The sequence below is a fragment of the Lates calcarifer genome, linkage group LG15 (genome assembly GCF_001640805.2).
Source record: "Lates calcarifer isolate ASB-BC8 linkage group LG15, TLL_Latcal_v3, whole genome shotgun sequence".
NCBI classification, from domain to species: domain Eukaryota; kingdom Metazoa; phylum Chordata; class Actinopteri; family Centropomidae; genus Lates; species Lates calcarifer.
Genome location: NC_066847.1, coordinates 7,154,905 through 7,168,545, shown reverse-complemented (window position 1 = coordinate 7,168,545; position 13,641 = coordinate 7,154,905). Strand labels below are relative to the sequence as shown.

General features: G+C 38.3%; 3 protein-coding genes across 4 annotated transcripts in view; all 3 read right to left on the bottom strand.

Annotated features, from left to right (window-relative positions):
• Window positions 1-83: 83 nt before the first annotated feature.
• srsf10a (serine and arginine rich splicing factor 10a) lies at window positions 84-4,541 on the bottom strand. Of its 2 annotated transcripts, none has more exons than XM_018699995.2 (6): window positions 4,317-4,541; window positions 3,388-3,492; window positions 2,352-2,455; window positions 2,065-2,233; window positions 1,144-1,194; window positions 84-1,064 (listed from the first exon to the last, which is right to left on the bottom strand). In XM_018699995.2, the coding sequence occupies exons 1-6, from the start codon at window positions 4,379-4,381 to the stop codon at window positions 791-793; spliced, it is 768 nt and encodes a 255-aa protein (XP_018555511.1). In that variant the 5' UTR covers window positions 4,382-4,541; the 3' UTR covers window positions 84-790. The 2 variants fall into 2 exon arrangements, with proteins under 2 accessions (XP_018555511.1, XP_018555512.1); XM_018699996.2 differs by lacking the exon at window positions 3,388-3,492 and adding an exon at window positions 2,821-3,133 and having other exon boundaries at window positions 2,352-2,447; window positions 4,317-4,518.
• A 434-nt stretch (window positions 4,542-4,975) lies between these two features.
• Window positions 4,976-6,182, bottom strand: fabp10a (fatty acid binding protein 10a, liver basic). The gene is made up of 4 exons (XM_018699801.2): window positions 6,014-6,182; window positions 5,628-5,800; window positions 5,244-5,333; window positions 4,976-5,080 (listed from the first exon to the last, which is right to left on the bottom strand). The coding sequence occupies exons 1-4, from the start codon at window positions 6,078-6,080 to the stop codon at window positions 5,030-5,032; spliced, it is 381 nt and encodes a 126-aa protein (XP_018555317.1). The 5' UTR covers window positions 6,081-6,182; the 3' UTR covers window positions 4,976-5,029.
• A 747-nt stretch (window positions 6,183-6,929) lies between these two features.
• Window positions 6,930-13,641, bottom strand: part of myom3 (myomesin 3) — a 53,492-nt gene continuing 46,780 nt past the window's right edge. The window contains exons 27-37 of the mRNA XM_018700063.2: window positions 12,887-12,946; window positions 12,062-12,129; window positions 11,287-11,397; window positions 10,867-10,954; window positions 10,572-10,610; window positions 10,193-10,298; window positions 8,289-8,452; window positions 8,126-8,162; window positions 7,876-7,898; window positions 7,711-7,766; window positions 6,930-7,565 (exon numbers count right to left, since the gene is read on the bottom strand). Of these exons, the coding sequence (XP_018555579.1) occupies window positions 7,296-7,565; window positions 7,711-7,766; window positions 7,876-7,898; window positions 8,126-8,162; window positions 8,289-8,452; window positions 10,193-10,298; window positions 10,572-10,610; window positions 10,867-10,954; window positions 11,287-11,397; window positions 12,062-12,129; window positions 12,887-12,946 (1,022 nt within the window). The 3' untranslated portion in view covers window positions 6,930-7,295. The remainder of the gene's footprint in view (window positions 7,566-7,710; window positions 7,767-7,875; window positions 7,899-8,125; window positions 8,163-8,288; window positions 8,453-10,192; window positions 10,299-10,571; window positions 10,611-10,866; window positions 10,955-11,286; window positions 11,398-12,061; window positions 12,130-12,886; window positions 12,947-13,641) is intronic.

Sequence of the window (13,641 nt, the reverse complement as noted above, 5' to 3'; positions counted from 1 at the left end):
AAGCCCAACTAATTGGCTAGGGACTCTCATTGCTTGCCATCCTCGTTACAGTATAGTTTAGGTGTACTAAACAAAAAGAGGAAGAGAATTTATTTATTTATTGATAAAGCATACCAAGTAAAACCATTAAAATGAGGAAAACAGTACTAAGGAACACTTGACTTTGTGTCACTCACTGATCAAAGTACACGAGAAATGAATGCAGCTCACCTTGAACATATTGTCACAAAACAAAATATTGGCTAGCAACTGACTGCATTCCATTCACTGCTATAGTAACTACAGAAACTGCAACTACAGTTTAGTTTTGTAACAGTGCCCCAGGAATCAGGCATGTAAGGTCAGGGCACTTGGTAAATACTGGTAATACTGGCCTGAAGTTCAATTTCACTTTAATTCATGTTTACATAACACATCAAACTGAGACAGGCATCACATTGAGAAATGTATGAATGTAAATATTGCTAACTCAAAAGTAAAAAAATATTATTGGCAAAGCCAAACTGTAACATTATCTCCACCTTCAACAACCCACATTACACAAGTCCAAAAAACTCAACCTGGCAAAATTTTTCAGGGATCAAGTGTGCTTTCACAAACCCATTTTCACTATGATTGAAAAAATATCTCCGCTCCAACTACTGTTCTTTCCTTTGGCAACAGATTCCTCCATAATGTGATGACAAACAAATGCAAATTTAGAGCATAACACTCTAGTTATCATAAGTTGAAAGCTGAACAGAAACATCCTCAGAGACAGATAAATAGAGGGCTATGGAAGACCAGACAGTCAATGACCTCCAGACTTGCGTCCAGCCCATGACCTGGAGCGAGAGCGTGACCGAGACATGGATCTAGAGTAGGAGCGGGATGGTGATCGTCCCACAGACTGTTTCTGTGAGCTGGAGGTTGGGTGGAAATCTTCAGTTGGGCTGTGGGACCTGGACTGGCTCTTTTTGCCTTTGGGCCTGGATCTGGAGGGTGAAGGGGAGCGAGATGCAGAGCGGCTACGCGAGCCAGGCTCATGGTGTGTTCTGTGGTGATCACGGGGAGGACCTCGGTACCTGGTGCGATAAATATTATTAAATACAAGAAAGAGCAATACTTCTTATTTAATTACTTCAAGATAACAAATAATCCTACTTGTCATTTTCATGGCTCCTGCTCCGTCTATGACGACTGTAAGACCGAGAGCTGTAGAGGGAACAGAGAGAACACACTGGTTTTCAGGACATAACTTGCACTAATTCATTTCCAGGATAAGAGAACAACTGGTCATTGGAATAAAGCATTGTATGGCACTCTGCTCATTTACTGACAACTGGTTTATACTAGTTCCTGGGTCTAATAGTCAAGAGTACACAATCAGTGTCACCTCCTCTCTTGATGTGAAAGTGAGCATGAGTTTTATAAATTTACTAAGTAACCCAAAAAACTATGGAACAAATCCTGGTCCACTTTCCATTCTACTAATATTTTGTTATTATTTGTGCATAGGGGAATAAATAAAAGAGAGATATCACATCTAAACTAAACATATGGGTTTTTTTTAACAGGCAGGTGAACCTGCATACAGACTGTCTCATACTGGGACAATTAACACTTAGAAAATGGACACTGTTCTGTCTAAAAGAAAATTAAACCAAGGTTTCTTTTTGTAACAAGATTTAAGTTTAATAACAGTGCCGATATGATATTAGCATTCCATTACTGATTAATGCTTTACTCCTTGTTTCTCTACACATCTGGGTTTTATAAGGAACTTAGCATAAATTATACATAGATTTTAGTTAGAAAATTTTCCTGATGTATATCTGATTATATTTTACTGAATTTGACAAAGCATCCAATACTTGATGTTTGATGTTGTGGGCACATTTTGGTTAGTACTCAAAAAGTATTCATTCATTCATTAATTTGTTTTTAGGACACAGTTGTCCTTCTATAGACTAATTTATAGTGATTGATAAAAGACCGCTTTGCATCACCAGAAATAATAGGTTCTAATACTAAGTGAAACTATTTATTAAACTATAGTTATAAATAAGTTTGCCAACAACTCACTCTCTGGGGCTCTCAGACCTCCGAGGACGGCGTTCATAGGATGGGCTGCGGGACCTACGACGATCATAGCTGCGGCTCCGGGATCGTCTTCTGCGGCCATCCCGATCATCGTCATAGCGGGAGAAACTGCGAGGGGAATGGCGCTCCTTGGCCTTCATCTGGTTAGGGGCTTGATGGACAAATGCACATCTGAATATTAGGTAACAAGTAACTATATTTACAAAAAAAAAGCTGCATGAGGCTTTATAAACGAGTAGTGCTTTGGTAAGAATGCAAATTGTTCATACTCTTGCGGTCCCCCTGAGCAAACTGGATCTCGATCTGACGTCCACAAACCCATTTACGGTCCAGATTGTGAAGAGCATCCTCTGCATCCCGGACATCTTCAAACATGCTGTACTGTTAAGGCCTTTTATTTTGAAATTTGGAAAGCTGGGACAAGAGGCTGCACACGCACAACAATTACAAAGAAAAGGCTGCAACACAGGCGGACAGCTCCAAATGAAAACACATACACAGCTACTGGATCAGTGTGGCGAATAATCAGTCTTTTCAGGTAACACTTTAAAGGTGAAAACAATAATAATACTAATAATATTAATAATTCACTCTCTTGGCATAATGTATTAATTCATAATTTGTCTTCAGTATTACCTACTGTAATTACAAAACAGAAATTGAATCAACAGGCCCATTTGTGATTTCAGATTGTGAAGACAAGACAAATATCGATGGTGATCAGATTCGGTAGGATACAAAAAGTTTGGCTTTTTACCTTTAACATGCTTGACCTTTGACCTTCAGCTTGATCTTTAATGTCTTGGCAGAAGAACTTGAGGTTTCCTGCTTGTCTTTGCCCAATAAACACTTTGCTTTTCCTCCCTTTGGTAGACAAATGGAAGCCTGGGTGCTCTCTTTTCTCCTCTTTGTATCTTCATGCTTTTGCTCTGTCTTTATTTTCCCAATTCCACTATTGCTTGTCGCCTGGGTGTCTTTGGCTTGAATCTACTCTACAACCGCCTTTCAACTTTCATTGGTGTGGGGTCTCCAGAACAGTATCTTTACCATTCTAAGGCAACAACAGAGGAAATATTGGTTAGGAATAGGTTTAAATTTGAATACAGTATACTAGATAACAAATAACATTTAAAATAAATTACATTAAAAACACTCCCATGCAATGGGATAAACATTTGTGATATTAAAACAAAAGTGACTCCTCCATAAAAATAAACATCAGGTCAGATGTCTCTGCAGCCTGACAGTCAGATTTCCAATCCCTCAGTGAAAACACCATTTTGAAATTAAAAGAATAAAGGATATTGAATGTAAGCAAATCCTCTTGGTCGTCGTGTATAGAAGTCAAGTGGAATGTAGACATCTACAATAGGCCCATAACGACCAAACTCACGTCGTAAATCCTCTGGCCTAAAGTGTCATGAAATAAGCACATTTATTCTGCTGACTATCATATAATTTTAGCTGGAGCCCAGTGCGCAAGGTATACACAAGAGCAGGTGCCAGCACAGCATATAACAATCGTTATTGGCAGATAAATCATATTTCTCCCTCTCTTCAAACAGAACTTTTCCCAATTTAAAGGCGTAATCATCCATCTTAACACATCCATAGCAGCCATAAAACCCAGAAATGGCATGCATTATTTATTAACAGAGGTGGCAAATTCACAAGGATTAGTTTCCTGTAAGTGACCACTTTTTGACTACATTTATTACAGTAACATACAGTGACAAGTTTTGGGAAAAGAAGCATTGATAAAAAAGACAATAAATGTAACAGAAACTTCTCAAAGTGTGACAGTGGGTGTTGTGTTCTGTGCTGTTTACTCTTTCTCGATAATAATAAACAGACTTGCTGTTAGCTCAGTCTGCATACACGCAACTACTTCAAACAAAACACTACTTGCTATTTTTGCAGTGACACTAAAGCATAAATTTACATCCAGAATAAACTAGCAGTTAATTTCATGCTCAACGACAGAGTCCTCCAGCTTCTTTTCAGCAAGACATTTGCAAACCTTATGCAGGGAGGTGTGTTCATGACAGCTGTTAATAGTTTTCTGGTGCAATATTCGGTTAAAAATAACCCCCGAGCCCACTCTGCCTCTCTGTCTGGGATCACTCCTCGTTAGCCATTTTGGTGATAACAAATATGTTTGCTAACTAACTAGCATTCTGTTAGCGTAACCATGCTTGAACACACGCGAGCAGGGTTAAAAAAGGACAACATACCTGGACTCGTCGGCGATGTTTCTAACGAAGAGAGAGGTATTAGGAGGCCTCAGGTACCTCGCCATTTTCAGCGGCCCGTTGCAACAATTTTGTGGCCGTTAATTTGTTTATTACAGCTGTTCTTTCACAAACCCTAATGCTTTGCAGCAGCTAACACTAGCTACGTGGTCAGAGTGTCGTCGCACTGCGCATGCTCAGCCACGAAGGCACACACGGGGTATTTGCTGTGTTCACAAGACCCCACAGACGTTTTCATTACCGCCGAGAATGTAATAATTAATTAATTAATAGTCAACAATGCGCCTTGAATTGGCTGTTCGTATTTCTTTTTTAAGTGTCAAAGTTCAATTAAAAAAAAAAAAAAACTACACAAAGACAGGCAAACTATTCCAAAAAGACACAAAACAACCATAAAGAAGCACAAAAATCCCACAGACTTTATGAGCCTAGTAGTCCTATACAGAAGCGGTGAGGGCATTTTTACTTGTGAGGTCCATGCCTGGATCCAGATAAGCAGAAAAAAACCTGACTGATTATTTTGTTTAAGTTTTTGCTGGAATTAACACATGTCCATTATGAGTTAAAGAGCTTCCTAGTTACTGTCTATAGCAGAGAGAGAGACATGCATGGACATTTGCACAGAAAGGTGACACAACCACTCTTATTAAGCAACACTTTTATTTAAATAGACATTGGTTTCTTCACTGCCAAGTTTACATCTTTTTGCTCTTCCTGATGAGAGTGGTGGAGCCCATGGTCAAAGTCTGAAAAGAGGTAAGAGGAAAAGAAACACATTTAATATGTGGCCAGGAGATAAATTACATAACATAAGCTGATAATACATTACAGCGAAGAATTAAACAGTGAGTCCATTTTGATTTTGTTAAATTTAAGATGTGTGTGAGCATGTTTTACTAAGATGTTTACCTCAACCATCTCTCCTCCCTTGAGCTCTTGGATGTGGCAGAACTTGCCAGTTTTGCAGACAAGTTTGCTGCCCTCCAGGTTGACAATGCACTGGTGGTCAGAGGAGGAGACAATAAATACCATGAATTCCCCAAAACAGGCATGGACCCAAAAGAAATTGAACAAAACACTACCATGTGCAACATTATCATCATTGCTGGAGTTTCTGAGGCATTGTACTCTAGCAGGCTCATCACAGACAGTATTTTTTGGAAAACAACTTCTGCTTTAAACATATTTATACTTCACTTAATCAAGAAAAACACTCGCCAAAGACTGACCCATTACATTAATGACATTACACTAAAGTAGTTTTGCAGCTACTGGTAAATTAGAACGACAAACCTTGAGCTTCTTGCCATCCATGGTGGTGATATCAGCCTCCTTGCCAAGGGTAAAGGAGTTGGTCACAGACTTTCCAGGGGTCTTGGAGGTGACAACAAAGTCATTGCCGTTCTGCTTGATCTCAGTAACTGGCTTGATGTCCTTTGCAATCTTGATGATATCCTCTGGGAGTTCTGTTGAGAAAAGTAAATAAGTTTTTGTTCATTCCTGCACAGTGGAACTTAAAAGTAAGAACTGATCAATCTCTGGACCGCAAAGCTGCTGTCTTAGTTGTTATAAAAAAACTGGAAGGCCTTAATGGAGTCAAAATGGCCACTTTGTCTTAAGCTACAAAATATTGTTTTCTTTTACATCCAAACCTTTGCAGCTTCTCGTGTCTTTCTTACCCATTGCCCTGAGGAACTCCTCATAGTTCTCCTGAGCATAAACCTGCCATGTTCCATTGAAGTCCATGTTTTCAAGAAGGTCTGGGATCTCCTTCACCAAAGTGGGCTGGAGGCTGAGGCAGCTGTGTGAAGCTCAACACAATGTGGAGAACGAGAATGTCTGTCCGCACCTTTTTATACTGGAAGGCAAAGGGGTCCCAATTCTATGTCTAATAAGTAACAAACCCCTCTGAGGTAACCACTACTGTTTGAACAACCTGGAGTTCACTTACTCCTGTTAAGCTAAACCTCAGCTTCCACTGAATATGATTTTAAGGTAGAGTGTCAAGTGTGTTCAAGAGCTTCACTGATAGGAAACATACATATTTTTATATGTCCATCATTGCATGCAGAGGTATGGTCTTGCACAGTGACAGCTGTTTGCAAGCAGCCTTCTCTGCATTGTTGTGGAAAAAATGAAAGACAGGATGCAGGTGGAATAGAGCGCAGACAGCAGATGAACAAGGAATAAAACAGTGGAGTTTGAGAATGTAAACCTCCAGGATCAACAGCAGAAAATGCTTAATTAATTAACTTAATAAGCCATTTTTACATGTATTTTTTTTTACTCTTCACATCTCTTAACATGAGATCTTAAACAAACTTCATTCATATCTGCAAGCTTCCCTCAGTGTGATGTTGAACATCCTAATGTCAATCTACCTGACTGACTAGGGTCCAGTAGTAGGGTGAATGACACTACGGACTGTTTGCTTTTTAAGTGCAAGACATAATCTCTGTTTGCAAAGTATATAGACAGCTGTAGTCCACATTTACAATAATCTGATCATAAAGTGGAATGAAAGTTTGCTGAATAAGAATATGAAAATGAAACAATATTTGTAGCCCAAGTGCTAAAATAAAATTCACCATAATGTATTACTGAAATGGCTTTATTCACTACACACACATACACACACACACACACACACACACACACACAGTTAACAGTTATAAGGCAATATCTAAGCTTAAGCTATCTAATTTAATGAATTTGTTTCCTACTAATATTAGCTAACACCAGCTAACATTAGTTACCAAAAAGCAACTAGTCACCAGCCACTTATGGTTGCTAATGTTAGCTGATGAAAGCAAATGTTAGCTAATAGTCAGTTGTTTGTGGTGGCTAATTAGCTGATATAAGATAATTTATTTTTTCAATTTATCCATCTATGCATGTTAAAATCTCAATCTAAAGCATATAAATCCCTGCAGAAATTAATTTCTGATTCATTTTGCAGTTTTAACCCATCTCCACAGCGTTCGCTGGGGGCTTCTCCCCATGCTTATACACGCTCACGGTCACATCAGCCGTCTCAGAACCGTACTGGTTGCGCACAAAGATGCTGTATTTTCCAGAGTCTGCCATGTTTACATTGTTGACAGTGATGGAGCTGCGCTTTGGCTCTTTAGTGATGGTAAACTGGTTCTCATTAACAATCTCCCTGTCGTTATGAAGCCAGAAGATCTCTGGGGCTGGTTCACCTTCAATGAAGCATGTCAGACACAGAGACTGAGGAGAAGACAAAGAAAAGTCAAGAACATATGAAATGACAGGCAACAGAAAGGATCACATCTGTCTATTAACATAGTATAAGTGTGTATGACTGTGTCTCTGTCTGCATAGTACTGTCTGCAGTGCTTTCTTGATGACATACCTTGCCTTCCATGATGGCTACCACATCAGGAAGACCTTTTGTCACTTTAGCCCGATCTGAAACAACACAAGCAACAACAACTCCCTGTTGACATCCACTGTAAAATCATTTAATCTTTGTTGTGTACAGAAATATCTCAGGATTAACACATAACCTGTGACTCACTTTTCTCAGCAATGGCCGCTTGCCTGATGGATTAACACAAAGAGGTCAAATCAATAAGACATTGTACAGTGTCAGGCAACAATAATCTGTGCTGAGATGTTTTTCAGTGAATAGTTTTGAAGTAAAACAACAACCCCAGTGTATGTCTTTTTGAAAATAGTCTGTTACCTTTGACTCCTCAGTGTTTTCTGTTAGTGTCACAGCAAACCATGCTAGGTGCATAATTTACTGCATGTGGTACAGCACTTACTTCAACCTCTGGTACTCCAGCAGGGCATCAGCAAAGACTGTTAACAGTTATAAAAATAATCAAGACAAAGACTGACCAATTCACATTTGCACTGAAATCTGAAATTGTGCAATAGATCAATTTGAAAAGCAAACATGTGAACCACAATATTTTTTCCACTCACCTTGTCCACTCAGGTCAAGATACCGTTTGTGTGTCTCTTCCCCATCAAACATCTCCAAGGTGTATTTGCCTTTATCATTCTCTGTTGGGTTCAAGATTTCAATCCAGACATTTTGCATGTTGCTGCCAGTCTTTGTCCTGGCTTCCTGATCGATCCTCTTCTCCCTACAGAGAAAGAAGCACAGATGTACTGTTTTATACTGCTGTGTATACCATAGACAGATATAGAGTTACTCTCACCCTATTTGTGTGTGTCAGATCCTTTCTAAAGACATGCATTTTCTTGCTCCTGCCCTTGACCAAAGTACTGGAATTAGTCCTAGAGATGGTCCACTGGACACAACAGTTAGGCTGCCCAGTGCTCCCAGTATTTATAATATCCAAGTAGTTATAATCAGTTAAATGCAAGGTAGAGCAGCTAGTAGATTCCTTCCTTATTGGAAGCCCAATCTTTTTTTAGTCAGAGGAGAGCTATCAAGGATCAAGGATTAGAAGTTGATAAAATGTTGGAAAAGAAAATTCAGGGGACATATTTTACAGTTACAGTTAGGACTGGAATCATATTAAACTATTTTATCCCAGACTTAAAATGTTTCAGTCTGCATTACACTACTCTTACTTCCTACTTTATTTTCAGTCATCCTTTTTTTGCATTGCACATTCTTAAAGGCACCAGCAGGTGGTGCTAGTAGCCTTACTAAAGAAACCGGCTACACTCTTAAACATGTCATTATCATGTATGACAGCACATACTGTTGTTCATGTAAATAATTGCAATGGTATTAAAGCTAATATCACCAAATCAATCAATACGATGAAATGCATATGCATGTTTGAGTGTTTTAAGAGACAGAGCAGCTGACAAACACTTTTCTGCAACAACTTTCACTTTTTCCTCTTTCTCTGCTATTCTTTGACTTTCTCTGCTACAAAATATAAATTAAGAGTATGTATTTTTCTCCCTTACATTCCCTGTTTTCCCTTTTAATAGCTTTAAGGTTGGAAAGAACACATCTTATCTTGTCTGACAGTATCATATATAACATATTTTCTATGTATTTGTTATGTACATCATATAAGACATACAGTATTTCCCCAAAATTCAGCCCAACATATTTGATATGTTTGGAAACTTTAAGTTTGAACAATGTGTGGCTGCAGGGTGTGATGTGCAGTGATCTATTAAAGTTATTATAATACACAAGTAGGATGAACCAGGTGTCTCAGTGCCCAGATGTGCCCCCCAGCTGCCACATAAGAACATTTGCATGGAGAGATCAAGATCCATCTGTACTGTCACATTTTAGATACTGAACTTTTTAAGTTGTCACTAGTTGAACTTTACAAAGTATCTTACAGGCTGACCTTTAATCAGGTGTCCTAGATTCTGCCACCAAGAAGAGAAATGTCAGAGCAGATTAATATATTATATGAGTCATTCACTGTATCTTTATTTAGCATTATCTCTTATCTCACTTTTGTGTGTGTGTGCATGTGCAGCAGTCAAGCAAGCACGAGTGGTTACTTGTTATGGTCTATGCTATGCACATGCATATGCACATGCACATGCACGCTAACTGCAGCTGAGGCTGTGTTGGTTACCTCCAGTATTGTACCACCCTATGAGACAGCTGTCATGCTGGTGACAGTCATAGAACTCTAGAGTATTGTGTGCATCTGCTTCTGTCCTTTAATGTGGCATTTCCAGTGTTGCACTTTTCTGTGGCTTGCAGTAAAGAATGTGACCACACTGCTAGATGAAGTACGGAAGCCAAAATAAACTTGTGCAGTGTACCTGTGCAGGTTTTTCTGCGCCTGAAAACATTTTTTATTCAGGACTTACTTTATTTGCTGCTGCACATATAGGATGTTAAGGTCAGAGAGGTGATCTGCATGTGGACTCACTTGAAGTACCAGCTCGTCTTCAGGTAGCTTATATAGTATTTGAATGAACAGTAGAGCTTGAAACCTTCAGCGGTGCTCTGAATGCTCAGTGGGCCAGCTGACAATGCTGCAGAGATGGACAGAAAGAGGGCATTGCTCTTGATTATATAATGTCATGGTTTGCATACATTTCAGCTTCACTGCGGGTTTTTTTTTTTTTAAATCATGGGAGCTTAACACATTAATATTCTCTGAAACTACACACACCACGATAAATTAACATGGCTTTCAGTTGTGTTATCATCATCCTAACACAGCACATCTGGTTTAAAAAACAAATCACTGGCACATTTCACAAGGTTGTTCTGTAAAATGGACCTTCCAACTGTGAATAACTCACCACACTGTTTACTCAGCTGCTGCAGGAGCTTGTCATACTCTGTAAATAAAAAGACTAATTAAGCGTTCATACACTTTTTTATAAAGCAATTGGAACTCAATAAATACTAAACACAAGATTAGAGGTGGGAAGCTGAATGCTGAGAACACATAATGAGATAAGAGGGAAAAATAAAACAGTAATCAGGTCATTCCTATTACTGATGGAAAATTAGTTTTAACTGAGATGAACAAAGGAACAAATGGGGATTGTTGTTTGTGGATACTTGTTTGCTGCTAACTGGGTCACGTCTCACCGTTATCCAGTAACTCTAAGGTGCTAACATCCTCTCCTCTCTTGTCCGACACCGCGGCTCTGTATGAGCCTGCCTCTTTCTTCGTAACCTGAGGAAAAACCATCCACCGTATTAAAGTTAAACATATTCATAACTTCTCAAATGAAGTATTGATGTCTCAGGAGAGCACATAGATACCTAAACTCATTGTTTATTTTCAGGTCAAACTTAAAATACACGTTCAAGGTGAACCCGGAACCATCTCAGAATAACACAGAATAAGACTTGTCCAGACTTAATCCTATAAACATCAACTGCCTGTCAGTCTGTTTATCACCGGCTACCATTTATGAATGCTGATTCACATTTGTCTGAGCCCTTAACTCCCGTCCCCACATCTAGTAGCCTGAAAACAGATCAGGGCAGAATCGTTTTGGATACCTGTGAGATGGTAAGTGTGCTGACACCTGATGACTGGTCGTACACAGCCTGGGTCACCTCTGTGCCTTCTTTAAACCACTTAAGAGACGTGTCCTTGTTTATGTTTGTCACCTGTATGAGGAGAGATGGACCATATCAATAAAAAAAGTACAGACTATACTTTAAAACATCACAGTATAACTGTTATGTTAAAATCCAGATGTGTTAATTTCATTAATATGATTTTGTCAGAATTCACCAAGTTAAATTGAAGACTTGAAAACACATAGAATCCAATTTAATACCTACAGTATTCAACAAAAATATAAAAATCTGCTGGAAAATCAGTAGGGACAATATAATGTAGAATTATTTATTATTATATCACATTTCTTTCAGTACCTCCCTGCAGTATATAAGGTAATTAACTGATTTAATGCAATCTGGCCCCAGATAAGAAGCATTAAATGGATGGATGGATTAACCAGTTAAACATGATTCATTCATTAAAGTTCATTTTCAGTTTTTGCTAATATCAACCCCTGCTGATTATGAATAGATGAGTTTTCTTGCTGCAGTAGCAAGTATTTTAGATGTTTAGACATTTATGTGTTTACTATATACTGATTAAAAGAGCCAGTAATATTTTAAGCAGAATATTTCCTGGACTCTGATGTTTTAAGTTAGTTTTGTTATTGCTATTAGAAGACTTATACCACTAAAAGAAATGTTTTATGATGTCAGGTTAGTTCTATTTTTGCCATTACCAAATCTATTCTATAAAATGTAAAAGTACCTTGCACTTTATAACAACTTCACAATCCTCATTTACACTCCATGACAAGAATTCCTGGAAATAGGGTCCTTAGAAAACAGAACAAATGATTATACATCTGTACTGAACCACAGAAACAGTGACCATCAGACAATCATTTATCCAGAGCAACCGATGACCCCATAATGCACAATAATATGTCAATTTATGGAAATTATGGCAAATTAAGGCTGTGTGATAAACACAGAATTTTGATTGGACTATTTAAAACAACATGCAGTGGTTATAAACATGTGTCCCACTCAGTTAAATATCTCCTCTGTGTCATATTATTCTTCAGATAATAGAGAAAATGTGTTATGTGGACTTTGACCTCACGTGGACTTTGAATAGTGGACGTGGTGTGAGATAGTGTATTTGAACAAGGACACTGGCTCTTCCTTATCACATCTGAGGGCTCAGGTGATGAAAACATGGAGTTCGGTAGCACAGGAAGCTTCATTTCTTTCTTTATGCAACTCTTTAGTTTCAAGAGATTTGGACAAGACGAAGCAGCTGTGTTATTAAATGCAAAAATCATCAAAAAGCTTATGTAACTATTAGATGTAATATTCACCTTGGAATGAGATGAGAGAGAGAGGATCTTCATGTTTATGTATTTATAAACAACATGGTGTCACTCACTCACTATGCAACACACTGATGCAATACAAGTATTGTTTCAGCAATAGGATACACACTCACAGATGGTCTACTACAATGACTCTGAACAGAGCTGTTCTGGACCAAGCAGGAAAGGCTCTGATTCTATTTACTGTATATTTCTGATGATTGAAGATTTCTCACCGGACTTTCTCTGATGGTCATGTCGTTTTGCATCTGCTAGCGCCAGTGTCTCACGGAACTCTAACACAGACACAAAGCATGATATGAGATTTTCTAAACATCAGACTGAGTGCAAAACAGATGCTAATTCACTGCACAACTGTAGAATCACAAAGTACACATGACGTTTGAGCATAGGTTGCTACTGTGGCATTTATACAGCAAGACTGACTCCATTCTTTAAAGTCATTGTAACGAAGTACTTAACACAAGGCAGTGAATTAATTTTTTGAAACATTAAATCTAATCAAAAGGGGAACTTCTAGATAACAAAAAACACAGACTAGAATCACATAAAACCAATCATTAACTAAAATAAAATCAGGATTATCCCTTAGATTAAAGTATGCTTGAAAGCAAGATTTAAAATATGATTCTTTGACTTTGATTTTATGTCCCCATAGAAATGAAAGTTATGGTGGTGCAAATCAGATCATCTAATCACTGTAAAAATATGATGGCATGATGATGATGATGATGATGATGATGATGCCATTAAGTCGAGTAGATCTTTGGCATCCAGAAATAATGGCACCATCAAAGGCAGAGAAAACTCGTATTTACACCAAAACTCTATTGTTATTGCTACTTAATATTGCACAAGAAGGTAGAAACAGTTCTCAACACTTCTTCTGTCATTTCTCTCCGTAACTGTCACCCACTGATTTATACTTTGAACGATCTGTGCCTCTGTTGCCGCCTGAGGTTCATCATTT